Source organism: Podarcis erhardii (assembly GCF_964252035.2).
Source record: "Podarcis erhardii genome assembly, chromosome: 14".
NCBI classification, from domain to species: Eukaryota; Metazoa; Chordata; class Lepidosauria; order Squamata; family Lacertidae; genus Podarcis; species Podarcis erhardii.
This window is the reverse complement of record NC_138503.1, coordinates 48,333,147-48,359,383: the sequence shown is the minus strand read 5'-3', so window position 1 is coordinate 48,359,383 and position 26,237 is coordinate 48,333,147. Positions and strand designations below refer to the sequence as shown.

At 46.9% G+C, this 26,237-nt stretch overlaps 1 protein-coding gene across 1 annotated transcript in view; it reads right to left on the bottom strand.

Annotated features, from left to right (window-relative positions):
* Positions 1-1,230: 1,230 nt before the first annotated feature.
* FLII (FLII actin remodeling protein) overlaps positions 1,231-26,237 on the bottom strand; it is a 55,048-nt gene continuing 30,041 nt past the window's right edge. The window contains exons 15-30 of the mRNA XM_081839560.1: positions 25,981-26,063; positions 23,931-24,005; positions 21,363-21,446; positions 19,388-19,559; positions 17,835-17,939; positions 16,025-16,216; positions 15,202-15,390; positions 12,732-12,871; positions 12,021-12,279; positions 11,349-11,503; positions 10,994-11,054; positions 8,644-8,772; positions 5,630-5,736; positions 4,005-4,110; positions 3,310-3,375; positions 1,231-2,131 (exon numbers count right to left, since the gene is read on the bottom strand). Coding sequence (XP_081695686.1) covers positions 1,997-2,131; positions 3,310-3,375; positions 4,005-4,110; positions 5,630-5,736; positions 8,644-8,772; positions 10,994-11,054; positions 11,349-11,503; positions 12,021-12,279; positions 12,732-12,871; positions 15,202-15,390; positions 16,025-16,216; positions 17,835-17,939; positions 19,388-19,559; positions 21,363-21,446; positions 23,931-24,005; positions 25,981-26,063 — 2,058 coding nt within the window. The 3' untranslated portion in view covers positions 1,231-1,996. The remainder of the gene's footprint in view (positions 2,132-3,309; positions 3,376-4,004; positions 4,111-5,629; positions 5,737-8,643; positions 8,773-10,993; positions 11,055-11,348; positions 11,504-12,020; positions 12,280-12,731; positions 12,872-15,201; positions 15,391-16,024; positions 16,217-17,834; positions 17,940-19,387; positions 19,560-21,362; positions 21,447-23,930; positions 24,006-25,980; positions 26,064-26,237) is intronic.

Here is a 26,237-nt window from a genome sequence, read left to right as displayed (position 1 = left end):
TTATGCCAAAAACATTCTGTTTTATTTTTTAGGTCTCATGTTTTGTTGTGCTAGGGTGCCCTTCCAGATGGGAGTGGTGCAATAGCAATGGGAAAACATCACAGAACAGCTAAGTGAGTGGAATGTGCAGACAGCCATGCTCAAACGCACCCTGAATCATGATGTCAGGCCACTGGTAGGTGGGACAAAAAGGATCCAGTTCCCTAGCCCCATTTCACAGGATACAGTGGTGCCCCGCAAGACGAATGCCTCGCAAGATGGAAAACCCGCTAGACGAAAGGGTTTTCCATTTTGGAGGCGCTTCGCAAAACGAAATTCCTATGGGCTTGCTTTGCAAGACGAAAATGTCTTGCGAGTTCCTGCGGGGTTTTTTCCCTTCCCCCCCCTTTTTCTAAGCCGCTTATCTGCTTATCCGCAAAGCCAATAAGCCACTAAAAGCCGCTAATAGCGCTAATCCGTCAATGGGCTTGCTTCGCAAGATGAAAAAACCGCTAGACGAAGAGAGTCGCGGAACGGATTCTTTTCGTCTTGCGAGGTACCACTGTAGTTGCTGCCATTCGAGGTCACAGACCTAGCCAGAGCTCTGGGTTTCTCTCTGCCTGATGCTCTCCTGATAAGTTTTGAACTCCCATCGGTCCCAGGTAGGCCTGGGCGATATCACCTTTCCAACGTTGTGATGTATCAGCAGCCAAACTTTGTGATTATACAGATATGTCGTGATGTTGAAAAGCGGAAGGTGGAACAAACAGTGTCAGCCCCACGAAGGACCGGGGTGAAACTGCTGCTGCCAGTCCCCCCGGTACAGGGAGGAAGAAGGCAGTGGGAACTTCCTGGCTTCTGAAGGGGGCGAACAAGGGTGGCTTTGTGAAATGGTGGAAGTCGTCTCATGTCCCGCTTAGGTTAGAGGCTGTTTGCAGCACCCACTGAAGAGCCAAGCAGATTAAGGACCCACCTTATAATAGATGGAGATTAGCATGGACATGACCTAGAACAGGCCAAATCCTTTTTGGGGTGGGGGGGAAGCTTTTGCAGCTGAAAAGGTTCTCCCGTTCTGACACAGAAAATTCAGTGTAAAGGGGGCAACACTTAAAAATGTTACTCTGCTGGAAATAAGCAATATTATGAAAGACCAGGCCAGTCACCAAAACATGAATGTAAAATATCCACAATTTCCTCCTCCTGTACAGGAATTCTGCAAGATACTAACCTATAAAAGGACAACTGCAGCGATTGCATGGTAGGTTTTTATAGATAAAAGGTATGCCTGCCTTTTCCTCAAAATGCACAAGTCACCATACATTTCAAAGGAGACATTTTTTTGCATCCATGAGGTCTAGCAGCAGATAACAACTTTTAAAAGCAATAAACTCGATTTTATTTTATCTGATTTTTAAAATGGACTTCTCCGTCATGGTTTTTCCTGAAGTCTTTTAAGTGCACTGCAAACTCTTTTGCCCAGGTTGAAGGCGCCAGTTGTCTCGCTCCTCTGCCCAGCCTCGCACAACTTGCTTCAAAAAGAGACAGGAGAGAGGTTGCTGTTACAGACATCAAACTGGGTCCAGGCTGCAGTGCTCTCAAAGAGCAGAATAAGAAGTCACAGCTCACGTGCGTTCTGTTAAATATACTATATATAAAAAAGATCTCTGTGCAAGTGGGAAAACAACATAGTGATGCTGTAGCTGTAGGAAGAGCCCCAGCGGCAATGTTTTCGCAAGAGTGGGTCCAGGCAGCATCTATTTCACTGCCCCAAGGTGGTGAGGAGAGAGAAAAATTTAGGTGAAAAGTGGTTTGTAAAGGGGGGGTGGGGAGCTTAATAGGCTGGTGCTGTTTCTTTAAAAGGGGAGGGGGCAAATTCTAGCTCCTCCTCCAGTAACATTTTGTCCAATCAGCTGGTCTTAAAAACAACAGGATACAGCTGTACTGCCCCTACTTGAGCACTGAGGTCCAGCAGGTGAAATAGAGTCCCATGGAGAGGCCACCACCACCAGCGAGCGGCTTAGGCCGGAGGCTTCCGGAAAATGCTCCAGGCATGGAAGCAGCGGGTGAAGGCAGGTGGTTCGTTGCCTTTCCGAACCAGGCGCAGTTTCCGCGGGTGAGCTGTGTCCTTCGAGCGCATGTGCTGGATGTATACCTGCAGAGAAAACAGAGGGAAGTTCAGAGGCAGGAGACAACAAAATGCTGGTTCCTTACACCACACATATAAAAGGGTTGGATTAGGCCACCAAGGGCTTGCCAGCCCCAATACTACCTCTGCCTGAGCCTGTCCAGCTATCTTCAAGTTTAAAATTAAAATTTAATTATTTTCATTGCTTTTTATTTTAAGCATTGCTGCTACGCCAGAAAGGCTCCCAGGAGCAGCTTAATGTACAGTCTAAACAAGACAGTTCCTAAAAGCCAATCTTTTTATTAAAAAAACCCAAAATATTAAACACACATCACGCAAGGACAAGGGAAAGGGAGGGAAGAGGAAAAAATTGTTGCATTTCCACTTCGACCTTCTTCCCAAGGGAGTCCGGGACCGAAAACAATACAAATCAAAAGTAAATTAAAACACATTAATGACCTAAACACTTGTGATATAGGGTAAATGCTGTCGTGTTCAGGCCCTGCTTTGCCATTGGCCTGATCCAGCTCTTAGACCGCTCTTGCCTGTCTCTTAGGCTTGGCATTTTCCTATCGGCCGGGTACAGGCGAGGCACAGGCCTCACCCTGGTATCGTGGGAGGGGAAGAGGTTGGGCAAGGAGAGAGAAAGGGGATTGGGTGGTTGAAAAAGGAGGAAGGGGCAGAATGAAAGGGGCTGCCCTGCTCTCTTCTAACTCTGTCACCAACCCACTGCCAGCATGTGGCCCCTGCTGGCCGATTCCAAACAGAAATGCGGCCCTCGACTGAAAAACGGTCCCCTGCAAATAGCCAAAAAAGGAGGGTGAAATGCGGCCCTCGACTGAAAAACGGTCCCCTGCAAATAGCCAAAAAAGGAGGGTGCTGCGGTCCCTGCCCCAAACCATGACACAACCCCCATGAGTCATTGGACCACGCTCCACAAGCAGAGCGATCTCAACGATGAGCCAGTTTCAGGATTCGTGGGAAACAACAATTATCCCTGCCTGGATAGCTCCGTCGGTTAGAGCCCAGTGCTTATAAAAGGTTGCAGGTTCGATCCCCGTGTGGGGCGGCTGCTTATCCCTGCATTGCAGGAGACCCCTGCCAACTATACAATGCTATGAATGAAACGCAATTTGCTCTGAATCAAGTTTTTTTGGGGGTGGGGGTCCCTAGGATTTTTGGGCAATTGTGACATTCTTCCTTACCTGGCAGGCTTTGAGACTCAACTTTATCTCCACCTGGCTGGTCTGTGTTCCTACCCACATGTATACCTGCCGGGGTGGGGGGAGAAGAGAAAAAAGTTGGAATAGGTTGAAAACGCAAGTTTAATAGAAATTAAAATTAAAACACGTATCCCAAAATAATCATTTGGCAGGGGGAAGAGTCTTCTCTCATGTCCCGATTCACAGATTTTGCTCCCTTCTTCTATCTGCCCTACAACACTAAAAGCAGTCTGCCTCCCCTCTGCCCTCTTTCTGAGAGGCTGGGAGGAGCTGCCCAACCCCCAAATTCCCCATTAGGGTGTACTGAATTTTTCAACTTTCAAATCTCCCAGAACGAGGGGTGCTAAAAAGTTATAACACAACTTGGGAAATCAAGAGATAATCTTGGTTAAATTAACAAAATTTAGTTTTGCTTGGTAAGTAAAAGGTATGCACAGGAATCATGGAAAAGGATTGCCAAGTAATTGCAGTTATATGCTATTATTAATTACCTGACATTTTCAGAAGGCAAAAATTAAAATTATTTGGTTTCCCGAAAGCTGTTTATGTGCTAGTTCATCAAATGTAGACTTAACCAAGCTAATTGTTGTCCAATTGCAAAAATCACAGATTTGAATTCCTCACACCCAAAAACGTATTTTTAAGACTCAATAAATCCCCCATGCCGAAAACTTTACCTCACGCCCATTGTCTAGGAGCATGATGTCGTCGTCCGCCAAATCGTCTTGGCAGAAATCCGAGCATTTTTCAGACACTGCAAAATAGCCCTTTTCATTGGAGCACCTGAGAGACAAGGCCAGAATTTCAGTAAAATGGGGAAGGGCTGTGGCTCAGTGGCAAAGCACCTGCTTTCATGCAGACGGTCTTAGGTTCAATCCCTGGCAAAAAGGAATCTCCAAACTATCAGCACCCTTAAACTACAGTTCCCAGAGTTCTTCGGTGGAAGCCGCAATAGTTAAAGAGGTATCATTGTGCAGTCACAGAATTCTGGGAGCCCCCAAAGAATTCTGGGAGCTGCAGTTTTTTCACGGGTGCTGAGAGTTGTTAGAAAACCCCTGTTCCCCCTCAAATAGCTCTGAGTCCCACAGTTCCTTGGGAGGAAAGAGAGATTGTTCAACCCCTCTCTGAGATTTGTAGCCCTGCGAACAGGATAGGGCAGGAGTCAGCAAACTTTTTCAGCAGGGGGCTGGTCCACTGTCCCTCAGACCATGTGGGGGGCCAGACTATATTTTTTTGGGGGGGGGGGAATGAATGAATTCCTATGCTCCACAAATAACCCAGAGATGCATTTTAAATAAAAGCACACATTCTATTCATGTAAAAACACCAGGCAGGCCCCACAAACAACACAGAGATGCATTTTAAATAAAAGGACACATTCATGTAAAAACACACTTATTCCCGGACCGTCTGTGGGACGCATTGAGAAGGCGATTGGCCATGGCCTTTGATGGAACTGAGTAACCTCTCTGGAAACAGGACTAGCTATTACGCTTCTTATGAATGGCTTGAGGGGTTTTTTTTAAATTAAAAAAAATCAGGTTTATAATGCAAGTTGCTGGACTTTGTGACTTCATGGAATTTTGTGAAATTGCATGTCGGAAGGGCACGAGATTTTAGAAGCTGAAGGAAGGGCACAATAACATTAAAGGTAAAGGGACCCCTGACCATTAGGTCCAGTCGTGGCTGATTCTGGGGTTGTGGCGCTCATCTCGCTCTATAGGCCGAGGGAGCCGGCGTTTGTCCACAAACAGCTTCCGGGTCATGTGGCCAGCATGACTAAGCCGCTTCTGGCGAACCAGAGCAGCGCACGGAAATGCCGTTTACCTTCCCGCCGGAGCGGTAGCTATTTATCTACTTGCACTTTGAGGTGCTTTCGAACTGCTAGGTTGACAGGAGCAGGGACCGAGCAACGGGAGCTCACCCCGTCGCGGGGATTCGAACCGCCGACCTTCTGATTGGCAAGTCCTAGGCTCTGTGGTTTAACCCACAGCGCCACTCGCATCCCTACAATAACATTACGGTCATTTGAGTGGGGCTTCAGTGTCAAGGGGTCAGGAAACTTGCAGCACAGCAGGTGCCCTTGTCTCCAACCCCCCCTGCCCCCCCACGGTGACCGTGTAAGATGGGACTGATGGGCATTGGAGTCCAGCAAACTCTGAAGTGCCACAGGTCGCCCACCCCGTTGTACGATGCCCCCCTCCCTGGTTTTCAAAGCTTATGCTAATGCCCCTGAAGTAGGTAAAATATTTTTCATGGGAAGGAAGAGAGTGAGGGGAGGACCAAGAGGAACAGCGCTCACCTGAAAAGGCGAGAATACTTCATGTAGTCTGCATCTCCGTCATAAGGCTTCTGTGCACCAATTCCAACCCAGAAGAAGTTCTCAGGCTCCTCTCCCTCATTTATCACCTGGAACAAAAGGGGGAGTGGCCATTTTGAGGCAGGTAAGACAGGGCTTCTGGGTCAATAATAATAATAATAATTATCCAGAGGAGGGCAACCAAAATGGTCAAATGCCTGGAAACGATGCCTTATGAGGAACGGCTAAGGGAGCTGGGCATGTTTAGCCTGGAGAAGAGGAGGTTAAGGGGTGATATGATAGCCATGTTCAAATATATAAAAGGATGTCACATAGAGGAGGGAGAAAGGTTGTTTTCTGCTGCTCCAGAGAAGCGGACACGGAGCAATGGTTCCAAACTACAAGAAGGAAGATTCCACCTAAACATTAGGAAGAACTTCCTGACAGTAAGAGCTGTTCGACAGTGGAATTTGCTGCCAAGGAGTGTGGTAGAGTCTCCTTCTATGGAGGTCTTTAAGCAGAGGCTTGACAACCATATGTCAGGAGTGCTCTGATGGTGTTTCCTGCTTGGCAGGGGGTTGGACTCGATGGCCCTTGGGGTCTCTTCCAACTCTATGATTCTAGGTTTCTAGGCCTCAGGTCTTGCCTACATAATTTTGCCTACATAATTTTTAAGCCTATTTTTGTTTTCCGAGGATAAGGTTGAGGGGTCTGAGCAGAATGGGGGTTCTGGTTTAGACTTCAGGGCTTAGCATAGGTCAGTGGCAAGAAACCACATTAGACCTGCAAGTCCCCTGGATTTGACCCGGGAGTCCATTTTGGGTGAAACCCCTTCGCCTTTCCCACACCTGACACCAGCGGTGGTGGCAAAGGCAGGTTCTTCCTTTGCAGCTGCAACGGGAATCTTTGCTGCCCTTAATGGGAAACGCCTGACATCACGTGACATGTCCCTGAAGTCATATGGCAGTCAGGTGACTCACTGCCATATGACTTAATGGTGTGCCTGCCTGCATGTAACCCTCTTTCGGTTAACAGCAGCAGAGCAAATTTTGCAACGCCAATTTGACTTAAACCTAATGCAGGTTTGGATAGGGGTGCCAAATTTCAAACAGTGAAAAGAAAAACGTTTTTTGGCAACGTTGTTGAGATTTTTTTAGTTTTTCCCAAAATGGTTGAGCTTCTTTTCCGCCAAAAAGTGCTCTGATGGTGTTTCCTGCTTGGCAGGGGGTTGGACTCGATGGCCCTTGTGGTCTCTTCCAACTCTATGATTCTATGATTCTATTCTATAATAATAATAATAATAATAATTTATTATTTATACCCCACCCATCTGGTTGGGCTTCCCCAGCCACTCTGGGCGGCTTCCAAAAAAAAATAAAAAAATAACTGTAATACATCAAACATTAAATGCTTCCCTAAAGAGGGCTGCCTTCAGATGTCTTCTAAAAGTCTGGTAGTTGTTTATCTCTTTGACATCTGGTGGGAGGGCGTTCCACAGGGCAGGCACCACTACCGAGAAGGCCCTCTGCCTGGATCCCTGTAACTTGGCTTCTCGCAATCAAGCCAGTAGCCCACCCAGTCCGCCATCCTGTTCTCACAGGGGCCAACCATATGTCCCCGGGAAACCACCAAAAGCAGGATTGGAGCACAAGAGCCCTTTCTCTCCCTTCCATTATTGCCACCAACTGTGGAGGCAGAACAGAGATGTCCCAGCTAGCGGCCTTCAATGGCTCTCTCCTTCAGATGGGATTCAGTTCAGGCTCACGCTAGCAGAAACCCCTGCAGGCTGCGTGAACACCCAGAGCAAACCGTAAGTTCCCCAGAGGTCATCCAGCCCAATCCCCCAATTTACCTTCCCCAATCTGCCTGATGCCATGGATACCTGCCTGCCAGGGCAGGCTGTGAACAGTGCCAGATTTATGTATAAGCTAAACAAGCCACTCTCTTGGCCCCTTCCCCCCAAAAAATTACGAGTATTTGTAAATTGTGTTTCTAAAGGAACTTTTGTTATTGCCAATTGCCAATGTGTTTGGCATTATTCAGTTTGGTATGAATTAAAAAATCGTTTTAAGTTAGAGCTTAATAATTATTTCACTATTAATATACTTCTTAATTGCATTTCACTATTAATATACTGTATTTTTCGCTCCATAAGATGCACTTTTTCCCTCCTAAAAAGTAAGGGGGAATGTGTGTGCGTCTTATGGAGCGAATGCAGGTGGGAGGCTCTGCTCAGCGTTCCCTTTAAAGAGCCGCGCGGAGCGTGTGTGCGGTTCTTGGGGGCTTTTCCGCGAGGTGGGAGAAGAAACTGACAGGCTGCCCTCTGTCCCTTCCCACACCTCCCAGAAAAGCCAGCAAGAGCCACTGCCTGGCTCTGCTCAGAGCTCCCTCGTCCCGATTTGCTGGAAAGCCAGCAGAACAAGAGGCGCTGCGCAGCTATCGCTCTTGCTCTGCTGGCTTCTCAGTGAAGCGGGAGGAGGGACGGAAGGGTTTAAAGCAAGAAAAGCGAGAGCCGCTTACTTGCTCTGCGAATAATATATTTTTTCTTGCTTTCCCCCTCTATAAACTAGGTGCGTCTTATGGTCAGCTGCATCTTATGGAGCAAAAAACATGGTACTTCTTCTTAATTGTATTTCAGTTCAACAGTTACTTTGATAAAATACATGTTTTGCTATGTGCAAATGACTTTAGATACCTATTAGGTCCATAAATTTTGTTTTTGTTTAGTCGTGTCCGACCCTTTGTGACCACATGGACCAGAGCACGCCAGGCACTTCTGTCTTCCACTGCCTCCCGCAGTTTGGTCAAACTCATAAATTACCATCTAGCATATATTCAACACTTTGTTGTTGACAAAGGACAGCTAGACATATAAAGGTCCCCATTACCTTCAGCAGCTTAGGGCCTCATCAAACCTAAATCTGGCCCTGGCTGCAAGGAAAGAGGGTGGGAAACAGTCCCATCTCATGCGCAGCCCCCCCCCCCGGCCCGGCCATTGTTTTCCTGCTCTGACTCACTTGCTTGCTGTAGGAGTCATCAAACATGCAGTTCATCATGTCCTCAGCCAGCTTGGCTTCATCCGGGTCGGCGGCCCGGCCCACCCAGGTGTATACAATGCCTTGGTTGTCCGTGCTTTCAAAGGGAACCTGGAGAAAAAGGGGGAAAACGTTGAAAGGAAACCCTATAACCTCCTGGAGAGTTTCCGTACATAGCGAGTTCAGTGTGTCCGGCCAAAGAGTGGACTTTGTAGTAGTGTGACTCATGCAACACGTTGGCGATTAATATACACAGAATAATAATTATACATTCTTTATCAACCTTCTGAGAAAAATACAAAACATTAAACAAAGCCACAGAGACTTGCAAACTACCCAATCTAAGATGAACTTACAATGGCTGGTTTCAATAGATTTTTCAAATGCTTAACTCAGCCTTTTAGATAAAGTTCATGAAGATACCAACGAAAGGTAAGTTCGGTGTTATTCACAATACTGAGAGATACTAGAGTGGTGTTGTAGATAGATGTTAATGAAGTTGTAGATGACAGGGTGGACTTTGGCTGCTGCTATTGCACACAAAGAGATGCTTGCAGAGCAAGAAGACGATAGTTTATTATGGGAAGCACATACCTAGGCTGGGAAAAGGTGTCTAGTTCCAACCGAACTAACTTATCTGGAGAAAACAAAGGCAGCCAGGCTAGTTCCTGTGTTCTCTCAGGGGGTCGTTAAAGGTGACATCTTATCTTGAGGTGGAAGTGTGAGGAAGTTGTAAAACAGGATACAGGTATGGGTCTAAATACCTGGAAGAGGTGCTGGTCTAAACCATGGGTAGGCAAACTAAGGCCCAGGGGCCGGATCTGGCCCAATCACCTTCTCAATCCGGCCTGCGGATGGCCTGGGAATCAGTGTGTTTTTACATGTGTCCTTTTATTTAAAATGCATCTCTGGGTTATTTGTGGGACATAGGAATTCATTCATTTATTTCCCCCCAAAAAATATAGTCCGGCCCCCCACAAGCTCTGAGGGACAGTGGAACGGCCCCCTGCTGAAAAAGTTTGCTGACCCCTGGTAAACCAGTGGTTCTCAAACTTTTTTCTCTGGGCCACACTTTCAGAACAACATTTTGCCTGCACCACATGGAATTTTTAATTAATAAGAAATACACTGGAAAACACAACTAGGATTGTCCTAAGTATCACTCGATGCTCTTGCTCTCATTTTGAAAAGATATCTGTATTCTAAAAATAAAATATGTATTTTGATACTATACTACACTGAAATGTTTAAATGTTTCTTGGATTGTCCTTGAATCTTCCTGCCATTTGAGATATGGAGGTAAGCAAAGAGGTCAAAAGTACAGGGAATTTAGAGATCTCTGACTCCGTTTTAACCATTCACAATAAGGTGCCCCCAAACTTCCAACACAACCCCCTCACCATCAATGTTGGGGGACAAAAGTATAGAAGGATGTTATGACAGGGACTTTAATTTCCTATTCATTCTTTGAGGGTTGAATTGGATCTACTCATTTATGCATATTGCTGTTGAGTATTTCAGGTTGTTTTTACTCTTGTTTTTGTAAGTTGCCTTGTGTCAGTTTTGTGGGAAAATCGGCCAAGCAATTTTATTATTATTATTGCTGTTAATAAGAATGTTAATGGGGGGGGGGAATCACAGATGTCGGAAGGTTGACCTGGCACTACGGTCGTGGCCAGTGACAGATCAATCTTCGTTTTTTCCTGTTCTGAAAAGGGCACTCTTGAACAGAATGCTCTCTAAGGGAGAACTGTTAAATACAATCCAAAATGGTTTCTTAAATCCAGGTTGCAAACTTCTGGATCCAGGAGTGTGTGCAAGTGTGTGCATCACCATTCACAAGAAGCAAGGAAAAGAGGCTTCAAAATTTTCCATTGCACCTTTTAAAAGATGATTAGTGAATATGTTGCACAATATAGGTTCTGTGACTTGCCAAATGCAAGAAAAGCCACAAAAATTCAATGAATTCATTTTTAAGAACAAGTTGCTAGCCCTTATGAATGCTGGACGTTCCTCAGTGCTCCCCCCTCCCCCCGGGGAACGCATACCCCTAAACATTTTGTGAATCTAAGTTTGGCCTCATTAAGGGGCAGTATTTCAATATGAGTCGGAAAATGAGAGGACCCCCTAAATATTTTTTTAGAAAAAAAGCACTGCATTTCCTACAAGAGAGACACAAAACTTTTGATTCCTGAGTATGCTAAAGCTATCCCATATTAGAGAAAGCAGCAGTATAAAATCCTATAAGGAGTTTAATTCCACTTTAAAAGGTGAACAGGATTTGAAAACCAGACTATAAAGTGTTAGACTTAGACACTGACAAAGAGGTTACCTTCAGGATAAAACAAAACTCGGAGTTGAGAAGGCCGGAGTCTGTGTTGATCTGGATACATCTGAGAAGAAAGGGGGAAGAAAAAAAGGTATTCAATCGCAATCGGCAACACACAGAGAAAAGGTGAAAGTTAACACCTGCCCTTGTGATTATGCCCATTTCTGAGAAGAACAACCAGGAAGTTGGCGAGAATGCTGGAAACCGTCCTCTGAGGAACAAGTGAAGATGCAGAGTATGTTTAGCCTGATGGAAAGACCCACAATTGTGATGGGGAGAAAGGTGCTGCTAAGACTTAATATAGGCAGCCAGGTAAAGGTAAAGGGACCTAAAGGGGCCAGAGGGAAGAGCCACTCACCGGGTGCAGAGGGCACTGCCGTTCGTACGGATGTGGTAGAGGCTGGGTTGAAGCCCATCATCTCTCGCTTTCCTCTTCCCCTTGTGGATGATGAATTTCCGCTTGAAGTGGGAGAGGAACTTGGGGTTCTCCTGCTGCTGAGTCATCCGCACGACCTGAAAAACAATGGAAGGAGGAGCCGAGGAGGATTACCATACTTTTCCGTGTATAAGACGCCCCCTTGTATAAGATGCCCCCAATTTTGGGGGACTCAAACTTAAGAAAATGGGGGGGGGGAATCGCACGTCAACAATATGCACTGAACATGTGTACTGCCCCCTTTTAACATCATATTTTTTTTTGGGGGGGGGGGAGAACCTCGTCTAATACACAGAGAAGTACAGTACCATCCCTGGCCACGATTCCTCTTATATTAAGTGGTTGACTAAAATAACCACAGTGCAGAGTGCCTTTGTTCTGGGTTCCAGCCGGCCATGTTCCCTCCCTTTTATTTATACTTTTCAAGTTTATACATTTCATTAGCTTTACAATCAATTTAACATTTCTTTATAATGAGTGCAAGCCAGAAGCACACGAGCCACTGACTCAATACTGCTGTCTCCACAGGGACATAACAGTTTCCCCAGTGGATTTTTTTGAAATCGACCCTCAGGTACCACCGAAATTGCTCACCTCCAGCTTCCCAGGGAAAAGGTTCTCGAATTTCTTCTGGAGGCTGAAAGTGAATGTGAGCCAGCCCATGTTGGAGGCCTCCCTGCCTTGCCAAAAATAAACAACGCACTGGAAATCTTCCTCGGGCTGCTTCTCCTCTTCTTCCTCCTCCTCCTCCTCCTCTTCCTCCTCCTCTCCCTCGGCAGCCCCTTCGGGTCTCTTCTTCTTCTTCTTCTTCTCCTCCTCCTCTTGCTCCTCGCTCTCCACGGGGACCCAGTACCTTTGAAGGCACAAAGCACAGTGACTCGCTCAGCTTCAGCGAGGAAGCTTCAGCGCGGATCGCAAGCCCCATCTGCACCGCAGGGCTCAAAGGCGGAGCCAAGCAGGACCGGTGAGGGGTGTGGCCTAGCGAGAAGGGGTGTGGCCAAGGAGGCGTGGCTTGGGGAGAGCCCCCAGGGCCAGACTGAGAGGTGTGGAGGGCCCAGGCGGACCCGTGTCCTGGTTCAGTATAAGTCAGCTCCGTAGGCTTGTTTTCCAGACACAACGGAAACACTCTCATTTGGTCCAAATCCTGCAGTGCTCGGGGTTGGACTAGATGACCTTTGGGGGACCCCTTCCAACTCTACAAATTCCATGATTCTGCATTGGATCGGACTGGACAGAGAAGGGAAATAAAGATGGAGGCAATGCCTGCGGAGGTGGGTGGGTGAGGGACAACAAGGGCCTGTTTACCGGCACAGGAAGACGTAGCAATCCTGGGTGTGGAAATGCCCAAATTCCTCCTCAGGAAGGCGGGCAAACTTCTTGCCTTCCAGGACAAAGCCCTCCATGCCATCCAGGTCTTCGTTCCATTCCTCCATGAGCTGCTCTGCCTGCCCCCCAAGAAAGAAATAGTTAAGTTGCAGTGGGGCTGATGGCAGAACTAAGATGAAGACTGAACGCAACAGTGAAGAGGTGTCACTTACCGTATTTTTCGCTCCATAAGACGCACTTTTTTCCTCCTAAAAAGTAAGGGGGGGTGTCTGTGCGTCTTATGGAGTGAATGCCTATGGACAACGGCGAGATCCGGCTGCATTCGTGAGCGGAGGATCTATGGCTCCCCTTCCTTTCCTCCTCCGTGACTCATTTTGAAGCAGCAAAGCGGGAGAGGAGCCGCTTACACGGGTGTAAGCGGCTCCTGTCCAGCTTTGCTGCTTTAAAGCAAGCTGGGGAGGAGGGACGGACGGACGGGCGGGCTCCCCTTCCTTCCCCCCTCTGTGGCTCACTTTAAAGCAGCAAAGTGGAAGAGGAGCCGCTTATACGAGAGGAGGCTGCTGGAGTTCCTGTGTTGGGTTCGTCCGGGGGTGTGCTGCCGCCCCGCTCGTCGCTCCTTGAGTGCGTGCGCTACGGAAACATACAGCTCCTGTCCCTCTCACTCTGATGTAAAGGTAAAGGTAAAGGGACCCCTGACCATTAGGTCCAGTCGTGACCAACTCTGGGGTTGCGGCGCTCATCTCGCTTTACTGGCCGAGGAAGCCGGCGTACAGCTTCCGGGTCATGTGGCCAGCATGACTAAGCCGCTTCTGGCAAACCAGAGCAGTGCACGGAAACACCGTTTACCTTCCCGCTGGAGCAGTACCTATTTATCTACTTGCCCTTTGATGTGCTTTCGAACTGCTAAGTTGGCAGGAGCTGGGACCAAGCAAGGGGAGCTCACCCCGTCGCGGGGATTCGAACCGCTGACCTTCTGTTCGGCAAGTCCTAGGCTCTGTGGTTTAACCCACAGTGCCACCCGTGTCCTTATATCACTCTGATATACAGGAAGTTTATTACTAAAATAGTTTAGTACAACATTTGATTCAGAATATCCCCCCCCCCCGTTTTCCTCCTTTAAAAACTAGGTGCGTCTTATGGGCAGATGCATCTTATGGAGCAAAAAATATGGTAAATAATAATAATAATAATAATAATAATAATAATAATAATAATAATAATAATAATAATAATAGACCACCCTTCATCTGAAGATCTCAGGGTGGTTTACAGCATAAAAATACTGTGGGAAAGCAGTCTCCCGGACTGCTGAAATATCTCTCTGCTGTAAATAAACGCTTCTTAGATTAGAAAGAAGCTGTGTGCGTAGTGTTTTTCTGCATGGGTGAGATTCCTCAACACAGGCTACTCCGCTCATCACTATACTCTGCTAGACGCCGGGAGAAGCACTGAGTCGCAGGGGAGGTGTGCCGGACGTTAAATCTCACAAATAAGATAAAAACCCAAAATTCCTAATAAAAACAAGAGCAAAACAAACCCATAACCTCCCCTCTCCAAAATAGGGGGAAAGGAGGCTTTGAGACCCACAGACGGGGCTGAACGATGGGCCTGGAGATGCTCCTTCAGGTACGCAGGACCGAGGCCTTTTAGGGCTTTCAAGGTCTGCACCAACGCTTTGAATTTTACAGACCTCAGGGGGCGTGTAGGGGCTCACTGGCAGAGTCTTCAAATTAAAGAATTCCACGTAGGAATTTTCTACTTGGTTTGAGTGCAATGAGTTTGGGGTCGTATGACGACCGGGGCAGGAAGCAGCAGGGCAGATTTGAGACCCCCTCACGCCTCTGCTTCACGCGAGGAGAATCTGCAGAGGAGAATCTCGGCCCAGCCTGAAGGTGATGGAGTACATGGAACTGGCTGAGATGACTGGCAGAATCCGGGACCAAAGAGAAGAGTCGGTGGAAGAAGATTGGAAAAATTTTAAGTTAATCTTCAAAAATATTGCAAAATTAAGGATTGTTAGAAAGATGTTGGGAAAAGAAAATTATGTGGTTTTAGTAGAAATGACATAAAGGATTAAGTAAAAATGAGTTGGTGAAAGAGAGAATGTAAAATTATAGTATATTAAGACAAATTATTTAGATAAAAATAAGGTTGGAAGGATTTGCTGAAATAACAAATTGAATTAGAATACAAAAATGGGAGGTGTGAGGAGGTCAAGGAAATAAGTGAATGTAAGCAAGTGATGTACAGGTTTGATTTGTTTTTTATCTTTTTTCTTCTGTTTTCTGGTTTTTGATGATTTTTTTTATATGTATTTTATATGTACTGTTTTTTTTTGTTTTTTTCCTTGATTGTTATTATTTTCTTTTTTTCCCCTTGTAATTTTTAAAATCTTAATAAAAATTTATTTAGAATCTCGGCCCAGCCACCCGCTCCGTCCGAGACCTACCTCGCTTAGCAGCATGGGGGGCTGGCGTGGCAGGAAGAGGGCTGTCAGGTCAGCCTTCATCTGGTCCTTTTTCTCCGAGTCTTTCTGAACTTTTCCTGAAAGGCCGTCCGCCTGCTTGACCGACTCCGCGTTGCGGGTGTAATCCACCTTCAGCACATCATCCCAGTTCTTGAATTTGGACTTGAAGACCTGGGGGGGGGGGGCAAAAAAGGACAGACATCACCAAAGAATGGATGCTTTTGAATTCTGGTGCTGGAGGAGACTCTTGAGAGTCCCATGGACTGCAATAAGATCCAACCTCTCCATTCTGAAGGAAATCAGCCCTGAGTGCTCACTGGAAGGACAGATCCTGAAGCTGAGGCTCCAATACTTTGGCCACCTCCTGAGAAGACTCCCTGGAAAAGACCCTGATGTTGGGAAAGATGGAGGGCACAAGGAGAAGGGGACCACAGAGGACGAGATGGTTGGACAGTGTTCTCGAAGCTACCAGCATGAGTTTGACCAAACTGCGGGAGGCAGTGGAAGACAGGAGGGCCTGGCGTGCTCTGGTCCATGGGGTCACGAAGAGGCGGACACGACTAAACAACAACAACAAATGTGGGTTTTTAAAAAATGAATACAGTGGTACCTCGGGTTACAGACGCTTCGGGTTATGCGTTTCCAGGTTATGGACGTGCCAAAACCCGGAAGTACCAGAACGGGTTACTTCCGGGTTTTGGCCCTTGCGCAGACGCGGCGCTGCGGGTTGTGAACGTTCCTCCCGCACGGATCACGTTCGCAACCCGAGGTTCCGCTGTAAATAAATACCCGTCCAGCCACCTACCTGGCACTCAGTGCCCTCTAGGTTGCGGGTCACCATGGCGTGTTTGGGGCGATGCAGCATGCTGCAGAGCTCCTGGCCCAACTTGAGGGCAGCGGCGCGCACCAGGCGAGGAGACTTCCGGCCGATCCAGATGAAAACGTCAGACCAGCAGTCCAGGATGTAGACGGACTTGGTGTCCAGCAGACTTTGAAGCTGCGGAAGGGGAGACAAGAAGGAAGGGTTTCGATTCACCTTGCTCGGCTGCCAAGATCTGTTTAGGTGGCTCCTCAAGGCCTGGTGCCAGAATCGCCCAAAGGGCCCGTCGGAATGGCAGTTATTTGGAAATGTGCTGTCCCCATTTCAAAGCAGCTGCATAAGCTGAGGGCCTTCTCAGTAGTGGTGCCCACCCTAATAAATGCCCTCCCATAGATGTCAAAGACATAAGTTACTATGGCTGAATCTACGCAGATACAAAAAATGGTGTGAAAACCCATTTTAAAATCAAGTTGTAAAATATATATGGAATTTGCCATTAGCTCATCAGCGCTATCTAGTGCCACATTTGTATAATGCACTTTAAAGCTAAAGGGCCCCTGACAGTTAAGGGCCCCTCACAGACAACTCTGGGGTGGCGGTGCTGATCTCACTTTACAGGCTGAGGGAGCCGGTGTTTGTCTGCAGACAGTTTTTCCGGGTCATGTGGCCAGCATGACTAAGCCACTTCTGGCAAAACCAGAGCAGCGCACGGAAACACTGTTTCCCATCCTGCCGGAACGGTACCTGTTTATCTACTTGCTTTTGAACTGCTAGGTTGGCAGGAGCTGGGACTGAGCAACGGGAGCTCACCCCGCTGCGGGGATTCAAACTGCCAACCTTCCGATCGGCAAGCCCTAGGCTCAGTGGTTTAGACCACAGCAACACCCACGTCCCTGTATAATGCACTTAAAACACACTTAAATATATAGAAACATAATAAAACATCAAACATTAAAAACTTCCGAATACAGGGCTGCCTTCAGATGTCTTTTAAAAGTCAGATAGTTGTTTATTTCCTTGACATCTGACGGGAGGGCATTCCCCAGGGCAGGTGCCACTACCGAGAAAGCCCTCTGCCTGGTTCCCTGTAACCGCACTTCTCGCAGGGAGGGAACCACCAGAAGGCCTCAGAGCTGGACCTCAGTGTCCGGGCTGAAGGATGGGGGTGGAGACGCTCCTTCAGGTATACAGGACTGAGGCCGTGTAGTGGTTAGATTGTTAGACTAGGACCTGGGAGAGCAGGGTTCAAATTCTGACTCGGCCATGAAGCTCACTGGGTGTGACCTTGGGGCCCAGTCACTGTTTCTCAGGCTAACCTACCTCATGGGGTTGCTGTGGGGATTAAAGGAGATGGGGGAGAACTGTGAAGATTCTTGCAGGGGGATGGTGGGATAGAAATGAAAATAAATAGGTCCCCTGATGCAGTTGTGTTCCTGGGAGAGAGTAGAGCTTCCCCCTCTATTCCCTCTCCCCATCCCATTGCTGCATAAGTTTTTGATTTGAGTTTCCATTGAAATGAGGCTGTATTTTAATGTTTTAATGTTGTATTTTAATCTTGTTTTTAAGTTGTATTTCAATTAATTTGTTTTTATATCGGGTGTTAGATGCCCTGAGCCCGGTCTTGGCTGGGGAGGGCAGGGTATAAATAAAACTACTACTACTTCTTCTTCTTCTTCTTCTTCTTCTTCTTCTTCTTCTTATTGCAGGGGGTTGGACTAAATGACCCCAGGTGGTCCCTTCCAATTCTACAATTCTCTCTCTCTCTATATATATATAGAAACATAGAGCCGTGTACCAGTCTCATTTCTGGCAGCAGATCCACTTTGGGCCTCTTCTTGTGTTCCACAGAAAGCTTGTAGTTGATCTGGGGCAGCTCCAGGTAACCCAAACCTAAACCGACCTGTGGGAGAACGGGAGAAGGAAGGAGAAAAGGGGAAAAGGGTGTTATCAGGGAGAAGGGAGCAATCAAAAGCCCAGCTGGCAAGGCTGGCAAGGCTGCCCCATACTTTTAAAGCAGCGTCATACCGCTTTATATATCCCTGGCTTCCTGCAAAGGATCCTGGGAACTGTAGTTTGTTATGGGTGTTGAGAGCTGTTATAAGTGTTTGGGTGTGACCAGGGTAGAATTGATTTAAATCAAATTGATTTAAATCACTAGTCAGTAAGACTTTATCTAAATCATTTTTTCTTTACAAAAGACTCATTCTTGCTGGTATAATCTTAATATTTACAACCAGATGAAGGCTTCATTTCTGGAATAGTAAATTTTCAGAGTGGTTTTTCCAGTCATATCAAAAATGACTGATTTGGTTATACAGTGGTACCTCAGGTTGCGAATGGGATCTGTTCCGGAGCCCCGTTCACATCCTGAACAGAACGTAAGACGCAACGGTGCATCTGCGGGTCGCGTTTTGCCGCTTCCGCGCATGATGTCATTTTGAGCGTCTGCACATGCGCGAGTGGCGAAACCCGGAAGTAACACGGTCCATTACTTCCGGGTTGCCGTGGAGCGCAACCCAAAAGCGCTCAACCCGAAGCACATTCAACCCGAGGTATGACTGTACTACAGTGGTGCCCCGCAAGACGAATGCCTCGCAAGACGAAAAACCCGCTAGACGAAAGGGTTTTCCGTTTTTCGAGGTGTTTCGCAAGACGAATTTCCCTATGGGCTTGCTTCGCAAGACGAAAACGTCTTGCGAGTCTTTTCGCTCCCCCCCCCTTTTCTAAGCTGCTAAGCCGCTAATAGCCGCTTAGCCGCTAAGCTGCTAATAGCCGCTAAGCCGCTAATAGCGCTAATCCGCTAATAAGGGTGCTTCGCAAGACAAAAAAACCGCAAGACGAAGAGACTCGCGGAACGAATTATTTTCGTCTTGCGAGGCACCACTGTATTAGAAATACAGAGACAGATAACTATGAAATTATTGTCAGGTTTTTAATAAGTTGACTGTTTATATTTGGACAACCTTTCTGCTGTATTTTACTGGAAGGAGAAAAATAATCATTTAAATGTTTTATTTAACTAAAACAATAACATTATAGCATATGTATCCATGTTTGCTAACTGATGCGGTTAAACAATTAAAAATAAGAAACTGAGACTGAGCTTTCGCACACGCGAAAAACTGAAAACAAATCTTTATTTCCTGATGAATAGCCTTTGGAGTCTGGACCATAATGTAACTTAAATAGAAAACTATATTTACAAAGATTTTTCCTCCAAAAGCATTTTATTTTAAAAATCCGATTTAAATGAAAAATAAAATCCAATTTAAATAAAACAAAAATCCGGGGAAAAAAATCATTGATTTTTATCCACCCTGGGTGTGACAGGTGTCTGCACCAACTCACCTTGTAGAGTTTAGGTCTGGGAGGCTTGAAGTCATCTGGGACGTTGGGCTTGATCTCATCTGGCTGCCCCCCCAGGACCTCCCAAAACGCGGGCGCCTCCTGCGTCTGACTGACGGTCAGGATCTCTGCCTTCCCCTTCCTCTCGTTCTTGTTGATCTTCTCTGCGAAAAGCCTAGGGGGCGGGGAGAACGCAGCGGAAGACTAATTCAGGGAAGGACAAACGGGAGCTCAGAGGAGCAGATCACCTGTTCTGCATTGTAACAAGGGTTCAGCTCCAATTAGTGTTCGGTTTTTCATTTACAGTGGTGCCCCGCAAGACGAATGCCTCGCAAGACGGAAAACTCGCTGGACGAAAGAGTTTTCCGTTTTGGAGGTGCTTCACAAAACGAATTTCCTATAGGCTTGCTTCGCAAGACGAAAATGTCTTGCGAGTTCCTGCGGGTCTCCCCCCTTTCCCCCCCTTTTTCTAAGCCGCTAAGCCTCTTATCCGCTTATCCGCTAAAAGCCGCTAAACCGCTAATAGCGCTAAGCCGCTAAGCCATCAATGGGCTTGCTTCGCAGGACGAAAAAACCGCTAAACGAAGAGACTCGCGGAACGGATTCTTTTCGTCTTGCGAGGCACCACTGTACTTAATACACTTCCACCCCTCCCCTCCCAAAAGAGTCCAGGGTGTCGAACGACGAAGCAGCAAAACAATACATCTGAACCACCAAATGCTTCAAAACACCTGGAAACAAAATTTAAAAACAGATGCTTATCCGCACAGGTAATAACCTCAAGGTGGACGGGATATAAAAATGGCACATAACCAGTTTCCAGTAAGCACAATTCATGGCAAGCAAATCAACAGTGAAAATCCATGTATTATTTGTCTATGGAGCCCTTAAACAACTTGGGGGTGGTCTGCATGCGAGATGACATTAACCCATGACATGCCCACTTGACCGCTGGCACGGTTGAAAGTGCTGCATAATATCTATTTGTAAGAAATCAATCTTATATGTGCTCTGCGTGGGGCTACCTTTGAAGGTGACCTGGAAACTGCAACTAATCCAGAATGCGGCAGCTAGACTGGGGACTGGGAGCAGCCGCCAAGACCACATAACACCGGTTTTGAAAGGCCTACATTGGCTCCCAGGACATTTCTGAGCACAATTCAAAGTGCTGGTGCTCACCATGAAAGCCCTAAATGGCCTCGGTCCGGTATACCTGAAGGAGCGTCTCCGCTACCATCCTTCAGCCCAGACACTGAGGTCCAGCTCTGAGGGCCTTCTGGCGGTTCCTTCACTGTGAGAAGTGAGGTTACAGGGAACCAGGCAGAGGGCCTTCTCGGTAGTGGCACCCGCCCTGTGGAACACCCTCCCATCAGATGTCAAGGAAATAAACAACTACCTTATGTTTAGAAGACATCTGAAGGCAGCCCTGTTTAGGGAAGTTTTTAATGTCTGACGTTTTAATGTATTTTTAATATTTTGTTGGAACATGCCCAGAGTGGCTGGGGAAACCCAGCCAGATGGGCAGGGTATAAGCAATAAATTTATTTTTATTTTTATTACAGTGTGGCAGCATCTACACTTTGGAACTCCCTGCCTATTGATATCCGTCAGGGATCTTCACTGTACACATTTTGGCACCGGCTAAAAACCTTTTTTTAAAGGCAAGTCGACCCAGATGTCTGGAATGCTTGTATGTGTTTTAATCTGTTTTTAGTTAACTGCTGGTTTTAATTTCTTGAATGTTTTAAAGTGTTGTTACTCGTTTTGATTGATTTTTTTCGTTTTCATTTGCAAACTGCCTTGAGGGTTTTTGTCGATACGAAGAAACGGTGTACAAATTTTAGGAAATAAAGTACAAATAAAATAAACAAAAAATGATAATGGCATCGGCAGTTCAAATAAAGTTTACCACAGACACCACCCAAAGACCCAAAGCTACTGACATCAACCACAACCCTCTCCTTGCTTGGGGAGTTACCTGGCTTTGGTGGTGCCACTCAGCGTGGCCTGGCTACCCCTCCAGATGTAGATCTCCAGGCCGTGGTCCAACAGGAAGACGAACCTTGGGGAAAAAAGTCCCAGAAAGGAGGCAAGTTGGAGATAAAGAAAGAAAAAGACCCTAAAGACAAGGTCACCAGAGTTTTTTTACACGCAACAGCGGCCGCAAGAGTACATGTGGCCAAAAATTGGAGGAGACTCCCTCAATGTCACAGTGGCAAATCAAATTCTGCAAATATATCGAACTAGCCAAGAGGACAGCGTCGATTAGAATGCAATCAAAAGAAGAATTAAGAAAGGAACAAAGGACAGCAGGACATAATGGGCCCCATTAGCTTCAGTAGCTTAGGGCCTCATCAAACCTAAATCCGGCCCTGGGCGCAAGCCTGGGTAGTGTGCATGGAGGTTCTGGGCAGCCCAGACGACAAGGGCTCCCTCTCAGCCTCACTGATGGGGTCCAAAGGAAAGTAGAGCAAAATGTTTGGCACCAGCGTGGCTGCAGGACTTGCCGGAAGGAAGTGAACAAGACACCAGCCAACTGTCTTAGGGACTCCAGATTCATCTAGGGTTTATTCCCGGGCCTTTTCTTCTCCCGAAGATATCCCTCAAGAAGAAGGAGTCTCAAAGCGGCTAACATTCTCCTTTCCCTTCCCCCCCCCACAGCAAACACTCTGTGAGGTGAGTGGGGCTGAGAGACTTCAGAGAAGTGTGACTGGCCCAAGGTCACCCAGCAGCTGCATGTGGAGGAGCGGGGAAGCGAACCCGGTTCACCAGATTACGAGTCTACCACTCTTAACCACTACACCATGCTGGCTCTCCACAAGGCAGTGGAGGTTCAGGGTCAGAGTTTTCCTTCTCCTAGGTGGGCTACCTTCCCAGGTGGGTGAGCCCCATCGGCCCCTCACTTCCCTCTACAGCACATGAAGAAACTGCCTTCTTGCCCATTGGACCACTCTTGGTCTCATCTGCTCAATCCACCAGGGTCTGTCTTCACAGGCAGGGGAAGTCTCTAACTCACCGAGGGTTTGAGACCCATTGGCTCCCCTCATCTGGCTTAGCTGGCCAGTCCAAGCCATTCCCAGGGTGTGGCTGCTGTCACATGCCAACAGCTTCTAGGAGCCACAGGTGGGAACTGAATATCATCTCACACTTTCCATATTTCTGATGCTGCTATTCAGAGATGCCCTTGTACATTATCACAAGATGTAATAAATAATAATAATAATAATAATAATAATAATAATAATAATAATAATAATATTTTATTTATATACCACCCTCCCCAGCTGAAGCCGGGCTCAGAGCGGCTAACAACAATAAAAGTAAAACAACATTCTAAAATCAATTCATTTGAAAATCAATTCAGAGTCAAATTAATGGCAACCATTGGGCTAGAGTTCTGTGAGGATTGCCAAAGGAGGGGGTCAGGCTGTGCCTTGGCCAAAGGCCTGGTGGAACAGCTCTGTCTTGCAGGCCCTGCGGAAAGATGTCAAGTCCCGCAGGGCTCTGGTCTCTTGTGACAGAGTGTTCCACCAGATCGGGGCCTCAGCCGAAAAAGCCCTGGCTCTGGTTGAGGCCAGCCTAAGCTCCCTGTGGCCCGGGATCTCCAAGATGTTTTTGTTTGAAGACCGTAAGGTCCTCTGTGGGACATACCAGGAGAGGCGGTCCCATAGGTACGAGGGTCCTAGGCCATATAGGGTTTTAATGGTCAAAACCAGCACCTTGAACCTGACCCTGTACTCCACCGGGAGCCAGTGCAGCTGGAAAAGCACTGGGTGAATGTGATCCCACGGCGAGGACCCTGTAAGGAGTCTCGCTGCGGCATTCTGCACCCGCTGGAGTTTCTGGGTCAGTCTCAAGGGCAGCCCCACATAGAGTGAGTTACAATAATCAAGTCTAGAGGTGACTGTCGCGTGGATCACAGTGGCTATGTCAGGGCGAGAGAGGTGAGGAGCCAACTGCTTAGCTTGGCGGAGATGAAAAAATGCCGCCTTTGTTATAGCTGCAATCTGCGCCTCCATGGAAAGGCGTGTATGAAATAAAATCATCCCAGGTGGCATAAAAGGTCTGTGGACCTTCTTTTCCTTGCAGGAGCCGGCTATATTGTGCCATTTCCCCATCTGAGAGTGAAACAGTCCTAACATCCCAAATGCCAAGCTGGGATTGTCTAAATTTTCCAAGGATTTCCATCTCTGAACTCCAGATTGCTGCGCGACAATCAATAAAGAACAAACCAATTCCTTGCATTTAATATTATGGTTTACTCCCTCAAATATGGATAGCAAACACTAACGTGGAGTTAAAGTTTTCTCGTTCTTTAAAAGAAATTCTTGGTGGACCTTAGAAAAAAATAACTCCTTAGCCCAATGCAAGGATGCCTTTGCAAGTATAGCTCCACCAATGTAATGAATTGATTGAGGACTTCCTATGAGACAGATGACCTAGAATGCCAACTCAGCCATACACAATATTTTAGGGATTAGTTTCCCCCAAAATTGCTGATTCTAGAGGATCCCGTTTCCAAAAGAGAATCGCCCTAAATATTTACCGAGGGTCCAAAGAGGCTGCCTTCAGAGGTACCGGCTCCAACTTTATGTTCTTCTTTCCATAAACGCGGTAAAGCCTACATTGAAATTGGGGGGCGAAAATGTTAGATGACAGGGGGAAACTGAAATCCACCAATGGGTCTGTTGGCCAAAGGTCTTGGAAGTTTTGCAATTCATGAAGATTTCCCCATCTTCCTTAAAATAAGAGGTCATTGAAAACGGCCAGCACGGAGGAGGAAATGGATTGACACTAGATAAAGAGAGGCTGCTCTGGGGCAAAAAAACTTGGCGGTTTGGAGGCCTCTGTTATATAATTTTTACACTAGAAAGATCTAGGCAGAGAAGACTGATCTATCAGGGCACTGCCCCACCAAGGGGAATTGCAAGCTAAACAGTTTCCCCCAAATTCAAAACAATCTTAAAGTCACAAATCTTTCCTGCATCCCACATTATTTATTAACCTGCTGTCAGAACTTGAGACATTCCTGACAATCTCCTGTTCTCTGACCAAATCAGTTTTTCGTACTGCTGAATCAACCCCAATCCAAAATTATTGCTATGGCCAAGATGTCCTCTTCCATCTGCCTCTAGGCAGAATAATCAAATGAAAAATTAGAAATTTAGTAGTGTTAGTCCCCCGCAATTCAGAAACAGAGGGGAACAAGGAGAAGAGCCAGGAGTCATAAGAGCATCTTCCAAAAAAAAAAAAATAAAATAAATCTGGATCCGCTAAATTACAAGTGAGTCTTTGAAGAGGCAGCAGACTGAGGCCCACTCAGAAGAGACAACCTTTTGTGGTGGTCAGGTGGGATTGCTATGAGGAATTATGAAAAATGAAGCAAGCCATTGTGTCAGCGATGAAAGCATTGCTTTGACTGGGCCTGGGTCATTTGACATGAGTTCTGATTCAATCCCACAAGCCTCTGCACCTCTGCCATTTTTTCTCTGCCTGACAGTCAGGTATAGAGCATTTTACACAGACCAGGCATCCTGGGCCATAAAGACAGGAGGAAGCTTTGATGTCGCTTTTGTTAATCTTTAGGCCAGGAGGAAAGTTCACATAGAAGTGGTAAATGCCTATCTTTCTCTTTCCTGTTTACTGCCTGTTTATGACCTTCCGGGGTTTGCTAAATGCATTCCTCCTTGATTCCTGTTTTATTTATCCTAAAACATGTATTCATGCATGTAGTTAAGAGGCTTCCTCTGATCCGGTTTTATCCCCACGTGGGGTTTTTTGAAATGCTCAGAGGAAATCTGATTAGTTCTTACAAATACTGTGTAAAAAGTTCTTTTGTGAATAAAACGACCTGGGTCAGGGGGTGGTGAGATTCGAACTTCCTCCCAGAGTCTTGCTGGCCAAGCCTTGCGTCTATTTTATTAATCAAGGTCCAGTCCTTTCCTTTGCCTTCAGAACGCAACACCTTTGACCTGAAAGTTGCACCCAGTAATCCCAAATACTCTAGGGCTAGCAGAAAAAGGACTCTGTATGGGCTCAGAAGCACCCTCTCCTCACACAAAAGCAAAACGAGATTTGGGTATTGTGCCCTGGATAGAAATATTAAAAAGAGAAGAAGTACCAGGTCTCAAAAGGGGACATTATCATCTGTAATGGTTCTAGGGGTTGCTCGTGCGTAAGTCGTCGCCACACCTGGCTGGGTTACCTGGGTGAACCCTTTCTGTCCGGACAGCCACCCATCCGTGGCTGTCTCAATCGCTGGCAGAATCTGTCAGTGGGCGTTTCTTGAACTTCTTCCAGCAAAGAAGTTCTTTGACGCCTAGTCTCCTCCTACTCCCCCTGCGCGGAAGTCTTCTGCGCAGGGAGGGTGTGGGCAGCGGAGGACCCGTGCTCTCCCTGCTGGTCTCCGGCAAGGAGTCCTGGAGCCCCCTCGCCGATTCCCCCATCTGCCCCCCTTCTCCACTGGTGCTACGCTGAATTCCTTCCCCAGCAGATGGGCTGCTTCTCTCCCTCCTGGGACGCTCTCTGGCATCCCTCTGGAGCCCTCCCTCCTCCTCTGGCTCCGATGGCAGTTCCCTGACATCATCATTTCTTACCTGGTGACATAGTGTGCGTCTTCCACTGTATAGAAGCCACTGGCCGTTCCACCTTCAATGTAGGAGATCTCGTGATCAAAGACCTGCCAACAGCCATGAAAGTTATTTTTTTAAAATCATCATCCTCCATTTGGATGAGATACCAAAAGAAGACAAAAAACTATTTCTGTATGCGATAACGGCGGCCAGAGTTTTGACAGCTCAAGGATGGAAACATCAAGATCTGCCGACTATCGAGGAATTACACAAAACAAATG